We start from the raw sequence: 15,895 nt of genomic DNA, 5'->3' as shown, positions 1-15,895 counted from the left end.
CATCATGAGCAATAAACTCAAACTAAATAATAAAACTGGATGCGTCGCACAGTCCTACCGCCCTCTTGAGGTTGTGATAAACAAAAACAAATAAGCAGCCTGGAGCGGTGATTCCTTAAAGAAAATGACATTTTATTCAAATGCAAACCAGTACTTCTTTACGGTGAAATAAATGCATTACAAAAAAGGAACAAAGAATCATGAAACTGAAAAAGTTGAAAGCAAACAAAAAGCATTGCAGCTTTTTGTTTTGGTCTGGCAGGTCACAGGAGTCGCCCTCGACACTCGGTGGACCCGCAGCAGCACAGCAGCACTTTGCCTTCCACGCTGCCCACCTCGTAGTTGTAGTCCCACGTCAGCTCCGTGCCCGCTCGGATGCGCCTGCGCCACGACACCGGGGCAGGGTTCAAACAAACAAAAACAAACCACCGAAAAGACTTCCAAACAAAAAGCAGGAAAACACGATATATCTTTGACGAGCCTCGAGCGTACAAACTCACTTGCTGGCAAAAAACGCCACCCATGGGAACCTCAAGTCGTGCGTGTCCACAAAGACGTTCTGGACAAACAGGTTGGGACTGCAGCTGTGCTGTTGGGCAAAAACCATTCGATTTTGAATTTTTTTTTCAAACATACATAAAAAAGGACAGTAACAATAATTACAAATAATGAAAAAAAAAAAAAAAAAAGTCAACAAAAATTGTGAAGCCAAAACTTGAAAGTTGCAAATTTGCTACTTACTAATTAACGAGTTTTCTTCTTCCAATTTTGCCTTTTCAGAAAGTTGCAAATTTGCCACTTTCTAAACTTGCAAATTTATGATTTTTCCTCGCAAATGTGCCACTTTCTAAACTCGCAAATTTACCAGTCTTCTCGCAAATTTGCCACTTTAGAAAGTGGCAAATTTGCCACTTTCTAATACACTCGCAAATTTACGAGTTCTTTTCTCACAAAACTGCCACTACAAAAAGAAGCAAATTTGCCAGTTTTTTTCCTCGCAAATTTGCCACTTTAGAAAGTTGCAAGTTTGCGAGTTTATAAAGTGGCAAATTTGCCACTTTCTAAACACAGAAATAAAAAAAAAAATTCTTACAAATTTGCCACTTTCTAAACTCGCAAATTTGCCACTTCCTAAATGCAAATTTACAAGGTTTTTTTCCCTCGCAAATTTGCCACTTTAGCAGGTTTTTTTTCTCAGCATATTGCTCCCGCCCTCTAAAACCATATATATATTTATACGTGGCCCTAATACGCTGTCTGTCATACCATTTCAACATCAAAATATTTTTACAATTTGATGACAAAGACGTGATCTCGAGGGTGTGAAAATATTTGCAGCCGACTCACGTTGAGGTAGCGTCCGAGGTTTCCCTCCAGTTTGGCGTCGATGATGTAACAGGACTCTTCGCCGTCGAAGAAGTGTCGCGTGTTTCTGGGGCCGCTGTCCCCGCCCCCGCCTCCGCCTCCGCCGCCGCCCGTGTGGCCCTGCTGGCCCGACTTGCCTCCCGGGCCGCCCTGTGACGAGCCGCCTCCGGGCGCGCCCGTCTTCACCATCATGCCGTGGCTGCCCTTGAGCGCGATGCCGCGCGTGGATTTGACCGCTACCTGCTTCTTGACCACGCCTCCTGGCGAGAGGGAGGGAATCACGTGAGGAGCGCGTCGCAAAGATTGCGGGCCGCTTTTTCACTCACCCGGGGCGGCTTTGTCTTTCTCCTTGTTGTCGTCGGATCCCGAGCTGATTGTCTGGACGTCGTCGCTGTCCGACAGGGTGGTCACGTCCAGCTTTTTGGCTGTGTCGGGCTTCACTTGGCTGTGAGGCAAAACAAAAAAAAAAAAAAAATGTGAGGATTGGATATTATCGCCGTTTGATTTTCATGTTGGATTCGGGTTGGGTTAGGGTATTATTCATATATATATATTCATGTTTGACTGCCAAAAATGGCTAAATAAGTAAAGTATCCCTTTAAACTTTTACATTTCTTTATTTTAATGTCAAACAAAAACAAAACATTCAGAAGCATCACTTATAAAGTGAACGTACCTCTTGCCGTCTGCAGACTCCTGTCAAGGAAATCGAAAGCGATTAAAAGCAGAAAATGCGATTGGAGACGAGATGAAAAAGTCAACACTTTTCAAAAGTGCAAAATTGATGCCACGTTCCCCAAGAGTTTGATCATCGATGTCATTTTTGTGTGTGTGTGGACTCACCTTCTTCATTCCCTGGCTGGTGAGCCAGGAAGCCACTTTACTTTTTCCCATCTCTTCGGACACAGGCAGCGACTTTTCATCGCCTTTGCCCGCCGCCAGGTTCCCGTCTTTGTCATCTCCTGAGGATGGGAAGGGAAGCGTTCACCAAACAAACATTTGCAGCCGACACGTTCGCCCGGCCCCGTTTGCGACACGCCCCCCCCCCCGTTCTGCGATTGGCTGGAGGGGTGTAAACGCTGTCTTTCCACAGAAACGTCCCGCTGTTTACAAAACAAACACAAAATGCCAAAATACAGGCTGGCGGGGTGGGGTTTTAGGACAAAATCACCACCAAAGATTAACATAAACCCAGATGTGTAGACTGAGAGAAAGTTAAAGTGTGTACATCCTGTATTTAAAAAGTGCATTTTCCTGAGTGAAACCGGCATACTGGGCCTTTAAAAGAGGTGCAAATGTATGAATTTAATCAACTCAAAAAAATAGTTCCTTTTTATGATTACGCTGATTTTGTAATTGTGGAGTGTAAATAATTGAAATTGTAATTGAATTCCGATTAACTGCACAGCCCTACTTTCATGACACCCTGTTTTAAGTGCTTTGCTCCCATCTTGTGGCAACTATGTGTAATCACAACTGGTCTTTAGAGGGTAATCAATTATCTTTGCATTTGGACTATTTGCATCACATTTTACAGCATCTTTTTTTTTTTTTGAAAGTAAAGGGCGGAGCATAAGGTTGTCAGTTTGGAGCACATCGCTCACCTTGAGACTTGGGCACGCTCACCTTCCTTGTGACCTTTGGCCTGTCCCCGCGTGGTGTAACTCCTCCACACGGAACTGCTGCTGTAGTAGGTGTCCTTGACAAACGTGTCGTCCGAGCTGTCGCTCTCGTCGCTCTTAGAGTCCTTATCTTCCTCCTCGCCGCTTTCCTCGGACGACCTTGAGCTGTCGGCTGCGGGGAAAGGAGTCGACGAATGACGAGCGAAATGAGCGAAAACAAAAATCGAGTGACTCACTCACTCACCCTTTTTGGCCTGCCGTCCGAAGGTGTTGGCGGACACCAAGGCAGACGGTTGGATTTTCAAGCGGGACATGTCGACGCCGCTGCCCTCGCTGTCGGAGCAGTGGGCCTCGCTCTCGTAGCCCTCCTTGAAGTTCTCCACGCTCTCGATGTGGTCCAGGTTGGCAAAATACTCGTCGCCCATCTCCAGGCCTTCTTTGTCGGCAAAGTCGTCCGTCAGGATTTTGCCTGGAGGCGGCGCCAAGACACGTTGGAGCGGACGATGGGAGTCAACTCGAGGTGTGACGTGGTCATTTTTATCTGACTTTTTTTTTTAATTCAGCCTCAGTTTTAGTCTAGTTTCAATCCTGCTTGTTAATTTTTAAATCATAGTCAGTCAACCTAATCCTGTTTGTATCTAGTCCTCTTTTAGCCAACTATAAATTGAGCATTTTTAGTATTTATTTTAGTCCAAGGAAACATCATTTTATTCTTGTAGTTTTAGTCAACAAAAAAACTGTCAACATTTTATTCTAGTTTTAGTCAGGACAATCATTTCACCCCTGTATTTTTTGAATCATGTTGAATATTTTGGATCTAAAAGTATTCCACATCAAATTTTCTCTCACCTTTTTGATGAAAAACAACTTGACACACAATTACAGTTTTTGTTCATGAACTAAAATCTACATAGATTTTAGTCCAGTTTTTATTAAGAGAAGTATATTTTCTTCTTGTCTTCTTTAGTCGACGAAAATGCATACTGATTTAGTCCTAGTTAGGATTGATTAATGACGGTTTTTTAGTCGAGTCTAGTTTTAGTGTGTTGACGAAATGATCTTCGTTTCGTTTTCGTTGCCAAAATAAACACTGGAAAGGAGGGACGTGACGTGACGTACCGGCGTAGATGCAGACGAAGGAGCCCTTGGCCACGTCGTCCAAGCAGCGGATGCCCCAGCCTTTGTTTTGGGTCTTGAAGAGCTGCAGGCGCACCTGCAGGCCGTGCTGCACCAGCCGGTTGGTGCACATCTGAGAGCAACACTTGCATCGCTTGTTACACTCGTAGATGCTGAGGCGTGGCGGGAAAACGACAGCCAGTGAGCAACCGTGCGATCGTTTCGATATCGTCTTGTCCGCTGGCGTGCGCGTTTCTCACCCCGTGGGGAGGCATTCCTCCAGACGCTTGTTCAGAAAGCCAGCGTTCGGGTTGATCTGTCCGCCCGGAGTGCAACCGGTCGCCTGCAGCGTCAGCTGGTGGCAAGAACATTTGGACCTGCAACCAAACGCAAACACGTGTACAACACAAAACTCAATGGGGGTTGAAATGACGCCATTTTTTTAAAAGTCTTCTTTTGGCCCCGTTTGGCCGTCATTAACTGCAGGGAATTTGGTGCACTCAGTATTATTATTACTATTATAATTATTATTATAATCCCTTCATACTGACTATAGCAAGCAAAAAAAAAAAAGAAAGTGGTCAGTAGAGTATGTGCAATATGAATTTACATATTTATAGTATAACATAGGCCTGGGCAATTAATTGAAATTCAATTACCATTTCAATTATTTCACTCCACAATTACAAAATCAGCACAATCGTAAAAAAAGATTAATAATTTTTGCACCTTTGTAAAATAACTAATAATTGATTCATTCAAAAGAAACGTGCATAATTAAAGTATTTCAAATAAATTTTATTTGTCTTAATATTTTTTTTTTTTACGTTGAAACTTTTTTTTTTTTTTTACCAAAAAATAAAAGATTGTCCTACTGCACAGTGAGCATTCTGCACTTCAACATAAATAAATAAATATATATTATTATAAATATATTATAAATTCTGTTTGGTCCAAAAGGAACTTAAATATTCATAGTATTTCTGTTTTGTTTTTTTGTTTTTTGTACATATTTACAGGATTTTGTTTTTTTTAGTTGGTCTTATTATTTAAATGCCTAAACATTATCTTGTTTTGTACCAAAAATAAATAATCGTGATTTAAAATATTGCCTAAATAATCCTGATTATTATTTCCTAGTATAACGGAAAATATGGTGTTCTACAGGGTTCAATTCTGGGACCCCTGTTGTTTTATGGTCTCTAGTGCATTTTGTGTTATTCAATTTGATACTTATTTTATTTACTTTTAACTTACCTTACTTCTTGTTATTAATATTTTATTTACTCGCATACGTACCTACTTATATTTAATTTATTTTGTTTCATTTTTCTTTACTGCATGACTGATTTCTATTCCAGCACTTTGTATGAAGCAATGGATGTTTTAAAGTGCTTTGTAAATAAAGTTGAGTTGATTTCATTATATCTGTCACCTCTAGTTTCAATCTAGTTTTTTTTTTTTTTTTTTTTTTTTTTTTTTAAGTGCTTTATAAACAGTTGCGTGATGGGTGTCAGCTTCCTAGCTACAGGATTTGCAATGCCAAGTTTAGCAAAATTATTCCCCGAAAAGGTTACTCTCCTTGTTCATTTTGTTCACCGGTAAACATCAATACCTCCGTCTTAGGTAATGACGTATTGAGGTATTACACAAGTACAAGGACAACACACAAACTCCACACGGGGATGCTGGAGTCGAGATTTGAAGAAGGACGGACGGACAGACGGACGGACGGAGAGCAACTTGACTCACTTGTCCTGACAGCCGTCGGTGCAATCGCAGCCGACCAGGAAGTCGAGACTTGCGTTGATGAACACCCCGTCCTCAGGAATGCGCTCTTTGCCTTGAAAAGAGGCGACAGCAACATTCATCCATCACATTCGCCGGCCTCGAGGCACAAATCGGTAAGTCGTTAAGTAACTGCATCCATCCATGGCGTTCTTACTGTAGGCGACTTTCGGGGGCGGCGTGGAATCGATCTCGTTGACGCAGGAGAGCGGGATGTCCTCGTTGCCTCCGGTGATGTCCGGGATGTAATAGAACGGTCGCAGCGGCTGGAAGTTGCGGTCCACCAGCACGTACGGGTCCAAGCAGAACATCTCCAAGAAGATGAAGTCGCATTTGGTCTGGAAGAGGTAGCGCTGGATCTCGGCCATGTTCCGCAGGCAGAGGCCGCACGGGGCCTTGTAGATCACGTGGAAGGTCATCTGCGGCGGGGGACGAGACATTTGACCAATATATAATCCGGCCTAGTGTTTCATTTGATCCGCCATTTTGAAATTCAGTCTCACTTTTAGACTGGTTTCAATCCCGCTTATTAGTTTTTTATCATAGTCAACCTCATCCTGTTTTTATTTTGTCCATTTTTAGTCGACTATAAAATCGAGCATTTTAGTTTTTATTTTAGTCCAAGAAAATTTTATTCATCTAGTTTTAGTCAACAAAAAAACTGTCAACGTTTTCATCTAGTTTTAGTCAGGAGAACTCCCTTGTTTTTTTTTTTTGAGCAGATTATGTTGCACGTTTCAGATCGTAAACTATTTCACATACTTTTTGATGAAAAACAACAATTACAGTACATCAACAAGTGTCTACTATGGCTCCATGCCAACTGCTAGTAAGTTAACCAGCGTAAGTTGCGCAAGTTGCAAGGTTATTTTAGTTAACTAAAACTATCGAAAAAAATCAAACTAAAATACAAAAAAACATTTTGTTAACCAAATAAAAAAAAAAGAAAAAAAAGAAAATGCGTTTTAAAAAAAAAACTCCGAAAACTAACAAACTACATTTTATAAAACTAACTATAATTATAACAAAAATGTCCTTTGTTTTCGTCTTTGGTAATTAATTTAATGCATGAGCATTTGGTGATGATTTTAAATGTGATTTCAAGTAGATTTATTTTTATTATTAACCGGAATAAGGACAATTGAAAATGTGTCACACAGAAGTGACGCCATCTCGCAACAGCCAATAGAAAAGCACCTTCAGATGACGTCGCTTGCCTGGTGGTTTTTGATTTGTTGCGCGCAAGTAATACACATTTTTTAAAACTAAAACTAATACTGAAGCTAACTAAAACTAAGCATTTATTAAATAACTAAAACTAATAAAGAACTAAGACCATGTTATTGTAAATCTTTGCAAATTTCCAATTAAAAGAAAATTTAAAAAAAAACCTGAAAACCAATTAAAACTAACTAAAAATAAATTGACAAAAAATAAAAACTTAAAATGAACTGGAAAAAAAAATATATATATATACATATATATATATATATAAAAAAAACTATATATGGAAATATAAATAAATAAATAAATAAATAAATAAATAAATAAATAAATAAATAAAAATAAATATATATATATATAACTATATATGGAAAACTATACTAGCCCTGGTTAGAGGTCGAATTAAAATTATTGTTGGAACATTATAGCCATTAGAATGTTACTTTATAACGATAATTTTTTACTTTATTTTTTTTTTTTACCTTTCACCTCCTGTGCGTTTGTGCATGTTACACTCACTAGCTGCAGCTTTGAAAGGGGGTGTGTCACTATGTGTCACATGACCGTGTCAGTGACAGATTAGCAGAGAGATTTTACAAAATCAAATAATTTTCGTCTCGTTTTTGTTCATGAACTAAAATTTCTCATCTTAATTAGTTGATGAAAATGCATCCTTTGTTTGTTAATGAGGGTTTTAGTCTAGTTTTCGTCCGGTGAAAAACATGTGTTGACGAAATTAACACGTGCTCGCACGCTCACCTTGCGGTTGACCTTGCGCCGGCCCGTCATGCGTCTGAAGTCGTAGAGCAGCGGAATGAGGAGCGGGTTCTTGCCGCGGTGGATGTTGCGCTTGGCCGGCCGCACGCGGTTCAAACAGGCCGGCTGGCAGAGGTGCTCCATGTAGAAGATGCGGTCGGTGGGGGCCCGGTAGGACGGCTGGTGCGGGATGGTGGCCGTCGGCGGGGGTGCCGCAGGCGGGGTGGCGGGAGCGGTCGCCGCTTTGGGATACACCTGAACCGAGCCGGCGCTCGCCGTCGGGTTGATCGTCCTTTTCGAGCAAAGGAAAAGAGACGCGTCGCATCAGCACGCTGCTCAAAAATGTTCTACTTGTGACGATTGCTCCGTCACCTTGGCACGTTGCCGGGGCTGGTGGCGAGCGACTGCATGACTTTGGAGGCGTGCGTGCCGCCGACGCCTGGAACGAACGGCGACGTGCTCTTCTTGGCCATCTGATGTTTGCTACTTCTATGGAGCAAAGAGAGGAAAAAAAAAAAAAACAATCATTTGAACGATATAGCTCATGACTGATGAATTATCTCCAGTCAATATCAAACTGCTGTATTAATTTTTTCCCACTGCAATGCTCAAGTTTACATGCAGTCAAAATTCAGGTTAAGGTCAGCGCTGCAGTTTTAGAACGACTGTCTGTTAATATGCGTGAGCAGACAGAGAGAATTCTTAACTCATTCAAACCCAAAAACGTGTAAAAGCGTTTAATATTTTCTCCTTCACTCCCAAAAACGTGTTAACACATTTTTAAAGGTTTTTTTTCTTTTCTTTATGCAAGAGCATACAGAAGATGTTGATGCAGCTTCTGACATGAAGAGGTGGCTTAAAGCAATGGTAGTTATTACAAAATCGGCCAGCAGGTGGCAGCAGAGTATAAGAGATCAGCTAGGGCCACGCTGCAACTAGGGGTTCGGAACCTGTGGGTACCTTACGATACGATATGCGATACAAAGCTCACGATAACGATTATCTCACGATACTGCCATTATCGATATATTGGTCAGGTAATAAATACACGATAATACTAATCATAAAATAATAGAATAATATAGGTAATGGAATAATAGAAATAAATAAATACAAAATTATATATAGTAGGCATATGGATAATCTATCGGGAAACAAAGTATCACGATATCGTCACACTCCTAGTTGCAACAAGCTTTTTGTCTGTTTTCACCAGGAATGTGAATAATGATAAACCTTTGCTATATTCCAAAGCTAAATGCTGCAAAATAGAAACAGATACAATATACTTTTTTTCCTGATGAAAGAAGAGACTCTAATCTTTCTTTTGGTAGGTTCCATGTTTTTATAGCAATAGAACATAATATTCTGTGAGCCATGCCAAATCCAGCAAAACAACAGGGAGCGAAGGGGCTTGCTTGATTGAAAATGGCTACATGTGAATGAGTTGAACGATGGTGGTCAACATACTCAACACGTGTGGACGGAGTGAGGAGGCTGCTTGACGAGGTGCTTGCCAACTGTTGGATTTGAGGCGTCAGGACGCCCTGGGTGGGCGGCGCCTTGATGGGAGAGGCTCCAACATGGCCGTCGCTGGTGTACTGGACCACGGGGCCTTTACTTCTCAGCGCACCTACAGACCCACATGAGACACAAAACTCTCAAACGGGACATTTTGCTAACACGTGCATCAATAAATACAAAGTATGCACACTCACATAGTCTTGAGATGTAACACAGGAGCCTTATTAAGTGATTCTTTTGAAATATCTGTACGAACGCTACTATGACAAAAATGCTATTCACTAGCCCTTCTGCGGTGTTGTGCATTGTTTGTTAGCATTAAAACAAAGCTAAATGCTTGTTTTAAATAAATAACTTGAAATTCTCTTTTTTTATGTCTAGTTTGAGAGTAAAGTTCAACTGGGTGTGCAGAAAAGTAAGTAATAAGTAAATAAAGTCAAAACAAAAAATTAATAACCAAAACAAATCATTATTTGAAAAAGGTCACTGTTATCTATAAAAGGACCACTCTATTGTGAAAAAGGGTGGGCAACAAGTTGCCATAAATAGGGTTAGTTTACCTCTTATACAAAGGATGTCTGAAACAAAACTTTTTTTTTTAATTCATTTTCCAATTTATAGCACCTTATGGCCCACCCTGTACAGTATATACGGTGTTCCCTCGTTTATCACTTGTTACGTTGCAAAAACTACCCGTGATAAATGGAAATCCGCGTTAATTTTTAATTTTTTTAAATTCCCGTTAATTATATATTTTTTTCCATTTATTATACATTTTATTCATCACATATGTTCTTTTTTTTTTTTTTTATTACATTCACTTTTTAAATTAAAAGTATATTTACCGGTACTTATTACTGTATATTTTGTTTTTCATTTATTGTGTTTTTTTTTTTCATTTTGGTATAATTTTTAGTTGTTTTTTTTTTTTATGCTTTTTCATTCATCATTTATGGTTTTTTTTTTCCATTTACAGTCACTTTTTTTCCATTAAAAGTATATATATTTTTTAATTTACTTGTTATACAGCACAGTATATATTTTCTAACTGCGGAATGCAATGCTGTGGAGCGACACCGTTGGAAAGGTCGGCATCGGAGCGGGTCTTTACCCATATTGGGTCGAGTCCTCAGCTGGCCGGCCAGCTTCTTCTCCTGCGTGTTGGCGGTGGTCATCTTCAAGTTGAACATGGGCTCCAGCCTGGTGGAGCCTCGGTAGATCCACTCGCTCCTCTTATCATCCTAAAGGACACATTACGTGAAGATAAGCAACTTTTTATATAATCCAACGTTGTCTCTTTGGTTTCAGTGAGGTTTCTTTGTTACCAGAAAAAGGATCTTGACCAAGCTGCCGTCCACTTCCTCCACTTTACTCTTCCACCAGGTCCCCTCCCACTCAGTTTTGATGATCTGGCCGACTTTGAGGAGCACCATGGGCCTGCTGGGGTACGCCGTGATGTACTCCTCGATGAAGTCGCGGCACGACGCGTCCTCGATGTCCTCCCACGTCCGCTTCACTGTCGAATCAATTCGACTTGATTGGTGCTCATATCATCTCATACTCATTCGGTAAATGCGAGCAATGTGAATGCTTAAAAACAAAGGAAGCCCATGAGATCTTGTTGGAATGAAGTATCAGAGGCCTTTTGAAGGAAAACAACCGAAACTTGAGTCAAATTACCCGAGCCCTTGTGATGTCATTTTCAGTCGACAGCAAGTTGCAAAATGTGTTTTTAAAGGTACTAATTGGACGTGAAAAATAATGAAAATATCAAATTTATTATAGGCAAACTATTAATGTTTGACTGCCAAAAATGGCTAAATAAGTCAAGTATCCCTTTAACCATTTCACCGAATAGCTGGTTAGTTTTCACAAATCTTGTATCGCTTTAAGGACATTGCTGCTTTATGTAATAAATCAAGTCATCACCATTAGGTTGTGTTTGAAAACGTCTGAAGTCTTGGAGTCTGTACAAAATGAGTTACTGCTTGCAGGTAAAGACGTTTCTCATCCTAACGAGAATGTTTCTTGTTCCAGCGGAAAAACTTTGCTCATTATGACGAGGTACGTTTCTTGTTAGAAGAAGAAAGTTCCGTAAGGAGCAAACCAGTTAAATGAATCAAAATTAATTTCCGTTTGTGTGCATGTTTCTTATGCCGCCAATTGAAAATAATGTCAAGCCTGTGAATAAAGATGAGGAAATTATGTTTTTTTTTTTTTTTTATCTGATTCCTGAACACTAGAAACAAATAAGTGCCAAAATAATTTGCTGCTTGTGAAGGGCGGACACTTACGTGGCCTGCAGACGGGGAAGAGGTCCGGGAGGTTGACATAGGATGCGTAGCCGTCGTCAAAGAAGATCAAGAACCTGCCACAGACACAAAAAAAAAAAACGGGGGGGGGACGTCAGGCGACCATCTCGGAAAACGAGCTCTTGCTCCGCCTCAACCTTTTTCGCTCCACCTCATCTGATTCTTGTTGGAGGGCATCTCGGCCACGATGCCGGCGTACAGCCACATCTGGTGGCTGTCCTTGTACTTGGCCACCACGCGCGCACCCACAAACAAACCCTCCAGGGTGGGGTTGTAGTCGAAGGCCACGTGGTTCCCCGACAGCAGACTCTTGCCTTTGTCGAACTTCACTTTGTATTTATATGTACTGCTGCCTGGATGCACGCAAACAACAAAGTGAGCGGCTTGCACATGTTGAAAGTTGTGAGCGGAAATTTGTCTCACGCATACCGATGGGGTTGATGGCGACCAGGGTGCCCTTGTGCCACGTCTTCATGCGTTTCTTGCCCAGGATGTTCATGCCCACTCGCAGCTCATCCTCCCTCTTCTTGGGGCTGACGTGGCCCACGGGCTGCGCCAGGATCTGAGACACGATCACGGCCGGCGGTATGGTATGACCGCTGCCTGCGCGAGTCCAAACATTGATTGCGCTTGTATGTCAACGAGAGCCAGTCAAAAGGTGTGCGAGTGAGAGTGAAAGTGTGGCCGATTAACGGCTGTGCCAATTATCGGGGCCGATATTCAGGATTTCGACAAATATTGCAATCAGCCATTTTGAATTATCATATGCCTGATAATAGATCCATTTAACTCATTGACTGGCAGCCATTTTGACTGAAGCAACCCCCTTCGCTCCCGGCTGTTTCCCTGGATTTTCACAAGGCCCACAGAATATTGTGTTCTATTGCGATAAAAAATATAGAACCTAGTAAAAGAAAGATTAGAGTCTCTTCTTTCATCAGGAAAAAAAAATTATATTTCTGTTTCCGTTTTGCAGCAATCAGCATGAGATTATAGCGAGGTTTTATCATCATTCACAAATCTGCTTAGAATTGTGTATAATCAGCTTGTTTTCATCATGGCCCTGGTTGATCTCTTATACTCTGCTGCCACTTGCTAGCCGTCTATAATTACACATTTTTTTCACCCATTTTCTGCAACTTAGAAGGTGCATCAAAGCCTTCTAAAAACAAAAAAACGTATAAATACGTCTTTGGAACACTTACATTTAAAATAGAACGTATTTATACGTATATTTGTATATTAAAAAAAAAACACAAAAAAAAAACATCGGTCTATCTCTCTCGTGAGAGCGAGCGTGCCCACCTGACTGTCCCGGCGTTCTGGGCACGGAGGCCGCTGGCGAAGGCCTGGTGACTATTTGGACCAATTTGTTGACCTGCTCAGCCGTTTTCCTGAGCGCACTGCCCGTATCCTGAGTCCAACAGCATCATCATCATCATCAAACAGTATTCCCACTCACACTTTCAGTCCATTATTGTCAAGAGTTTCCGTGGCGCTTACCATCGGCTCTTCGATAGTAATGACGGGTTTCTGCGGCGGCACCACTGACATGCGGAAAAGAAAGAAACAAAAAGCAGCAATTGATCATTTGAATCACAAGAAAAGACTGATGCCGATATTTTTCAAAATATAAATATCGGACCCAATGAAAATTTGTCTCGACCCTATGTTAGCAACGGCACCCATTTTGGCACAGCGCTCACCGCAGCCGACGGCGATGACGTCGTCGTCGTCATCGTCGTCGTCTATCTCGATGACCTCGTCGCTCAGAGGGCCGCCGCCGTTCTCCTCGTCCTCCGAGCTGCTCTTGTACTCCAAGCCGCTCTTCTGGTACGTGTCCCTCACCAGCTTCTCGCACTCCACCAGCGACCTGCGAGGATGACGCAGCATCAGTCAGCGCGCAGGTAAGGTAGCGCCGCCGGGACTCACTTTTTGGCGTCACTGATGAGCTTCTCCGTGGCCGCCTTCTCACGCTCCTTCTGCTCCACCCACTGCGTCAGCTCGCCCAGCTGAGCTCGTTTCTTCTGCACCAGCTCGCTCTTCTCCACCATCTCGTCGATCCACTTGGTCAGCTCGTCCAGAGAGACACCCAGCTCTTCCTCCAGACTCGAGTCCCAGCCCTCCACCTCCATTCTGAAAGAGATCGGCAAACAATGCTTTTCTTCAGAAGGTAGTGATGTGCTAAGAAACCTTGCCAAAGAAATAAAAACAACTATTTTCAACTCGAATAAGTGCAATTCTAGGAGAAATTGTGTGGGAATGCTGATAGCGGAATGCTAATAGCTGAATGCATTGATTTGAATTAGGGGTGCACCGATCGATCGGCCGGCCGATGTATCGGCCCAGATTTCCTTAATTTTGGGAGATCTGTGATCGGCCAATCCCTTAAAAATGAACTAATTTTTTTCCACCGATCTCATCTCCCTCCTCACAGGTCTGAAAAAGTCAGCCACTGTCTTCTTCTGCTGAGATGACTAACAGGATTTTTATTTTTATTTAAGAGAACTAATTCATGTGCAGCTAAAACAACCCATTTGTATCATTTCACCGATACTGTTCAATGTTTTACAATAAAATAAGTAGTGGGGAGACCGCAGTTTGTACTTTGGCATCAACTGTGCTAGACCAGCATCAAATCTTTTCCAAGCAACAAGGCTGTCTCAAAAGACGATTTGTCATCACCAGACCATGTCCGTCACGTTGATGCTCCATCGTCATCGTGCTGGGTGGGAGTGATGAGAATGAAATGCTCGCGTTTGGGGAAATATGATCAGGTTGTACATGACATATTACAATGGGGACCTGATGGAACGCTATTGGCACAAGTGGTCGGACTCCCTTCTTGAACAATTGACATTTATTGCAAGCCTAAGACAAAATGCAGAAGACAAAAGTGCTCCATTCAAACGGCAAACATGCTAGCACGTTAGGCTAGCCTTAACGCAGAGAAAGTCTCCCGTGTCGAGCGACTGCCCACAGGTAGCCGGCAGAACGCACACAAAGGTGTTCGCTCTCAAATGAGTCGCAAAGAGCAAATGTGAAGCAAAAGCAGGACTGGGAGAAAACACTTACCTGTCGCTGGTGTCCATTTTCTTTTGCGTTCGTACGTCAACATCAACTGCTAGCTAGTTGGCTGGCTAAAGCTAGCATAGCGGCATGTTTTGTTTCCCGGGATTATCCGAGTGGGCGGTGTTCTTTTTGACGCCGTGTGCAAAAGAAAAGAAAAAAAAAACTCCGCCTTTCGGAATTGTCCAGGAACACACAAATGTCCAGTTTTTCCTTCCAAAATAAAAATTGTACATCACGATTAATAAATGACAGAACACAATATGCGATTCAAATTGTTTTATGTATCGTTGCATTTTCCATGAACGAATTAAATTGTAATTTTTTTTTAACACTTGAACGTAAATAATCAATTCATTTTCTGAACCACTTGTATGTTTCGGAATGAGACTTTTCATTAAACAGTAAAATGTAATTTGTAATTATTTTAGAAATTATATAAAAAATATATTTAATTCAACAAAGTGATTTTATTTGTTTTTAAATGCAATTATAAAACGTGATTCTGCTGTGTTAATGTTAGTTTCAATTCACAAGTAATTACATTTAGGTTTATTCAATGAATAGTACAATACAATTTATAATTTAATAAAAAATTCCTATAATTTGTGATAATTTAAATGTATCGTAAAACAAATTCAAGTAACGAGTATGAGCTATGAGTACATTTTCCAAACACTATTAAAAAAAATTAAATTAAACAAACATGAAAATGCCATTCTGATTATATCATTTTTGGTAACTATCGCCTCCATCAACTAATAATAGCATACTGAAGACATTTTCTCAACACTTATGTAGTGTTTAGTTAGTATTTCGTCTATCTAAACATCTCCATCATATAAAATGTACAAAAGCTGTAATGTTCATAAACTTGACTGATGTAATTATGAACAGTAAAATAGGATACTTACTTTCATTGTTGAACATGTTGAATGCAGTTCAAAAACAAGATTTTTGTGGGGATGGCGGTGGCAAGCGCAAACAAGCTCAATGAGCATTTTCCATGCTTTTTTTTTTTTTTTTTTTCCCCCCCCCCAAAAAAAGTAATACGTTGCTTCAGGCCTGCTCTGGCTCCTCCTGGTACATGTTGACCGAGATGGCGCTGATCGATTTATC

The 15,895-nt window shown here is 41.1% G+C and overlaps 1 protein-coding gene across 1 annotated transcript; it reads right to left on the bottom strand.

The window, feature by feature from the left end:
• Positions 1–111: 111 nt before the first annotated feature.
• On the bottom strand, positions 112–14,917 carry setdb1b (SET domain bifurcated histone lysine methyltransferase 1b). Its single transcript, XM_077527702.1, has 25 exons — positions 14,783–14,917; positions 13,640–13,843; positions 13,414–13,580; positions 13,211–13,254; positions 13,013–13,121; positions 12,137–12,310; positions 11,859–12,060; positions 11,690–11,763; positions 10,721–10,911; positions 10,507–10,636; positions 9,342–9,504; positions 8,244–8,360; positions 7,875–8,163; positions 6,049–6,310; positions 5,856–5,946; positions 4,364–4,480; positions 4,107–4,276; positions 3,232–3,456; positions 2,992–3,159; positions 2,209–2,327; positions 2,042–2,061; positions 1,692–1,810; positions 1,348–1,625; positions 501–589; positions 112–381 (listed from the first exon to the last, which is right to left on the bottom strand). The coding sequence occupies exons 1-25, from the start codon at positions 14,797–14,799 to the stop codon at positions 264–266; spliced, it is 3,657 nt and encodes a 1,218-aa protein (XP_077383828.1). The 5' UTR covers positions 14,800–14,917; the 3' UTR covers positions 112–263.
• Between the last annotated feature and the right edge of the window lie 978 nt (positions 14,918–15,895).

The sequence above is a fragment of the Festucalex cinctus genome, chromosome 7 (genome assembly GCF_051991245.1).
Source record: "Festucalex cinctus isolate MCC-2025b chromosome 7, RoL_Fcin_1.0, whole genome shotgun sequence".
NCBI classification, from domain to species: Eukaryota; Metazoa; Chordata; class Actinopteri; order Syngnathiformes; family Syngnathidae; genus Festucalex; species Festucalex cinctus.
Note: the sequence above shows the minus strand (reverse complement) of the source record. Positions and strands in the feature narration are given on the sequence as shown.

What these genes read in the sequence shown, in the direction of transcription:
- setdb1b (XM_077527702.1), bottom strand. An exon ending in CTCATCAGTGACGCCAAAAA is followed by an intron (nt 13,581 to 13,639) that starts GTGAGTCCCGGC and finishes TCATCCTCGCAG; the next exon opens with GTCGCTGGTGGAGTGCGAGA. An exon ending in GTGGCGTTTTTTGCCAGCAA is followed by an intron (nt 382 to 500) that starts GTGAGTTTGTAC and finishes GTCGTGGCGCAG; the next exon opens with GCGCATCCGAGCGGGCACGG.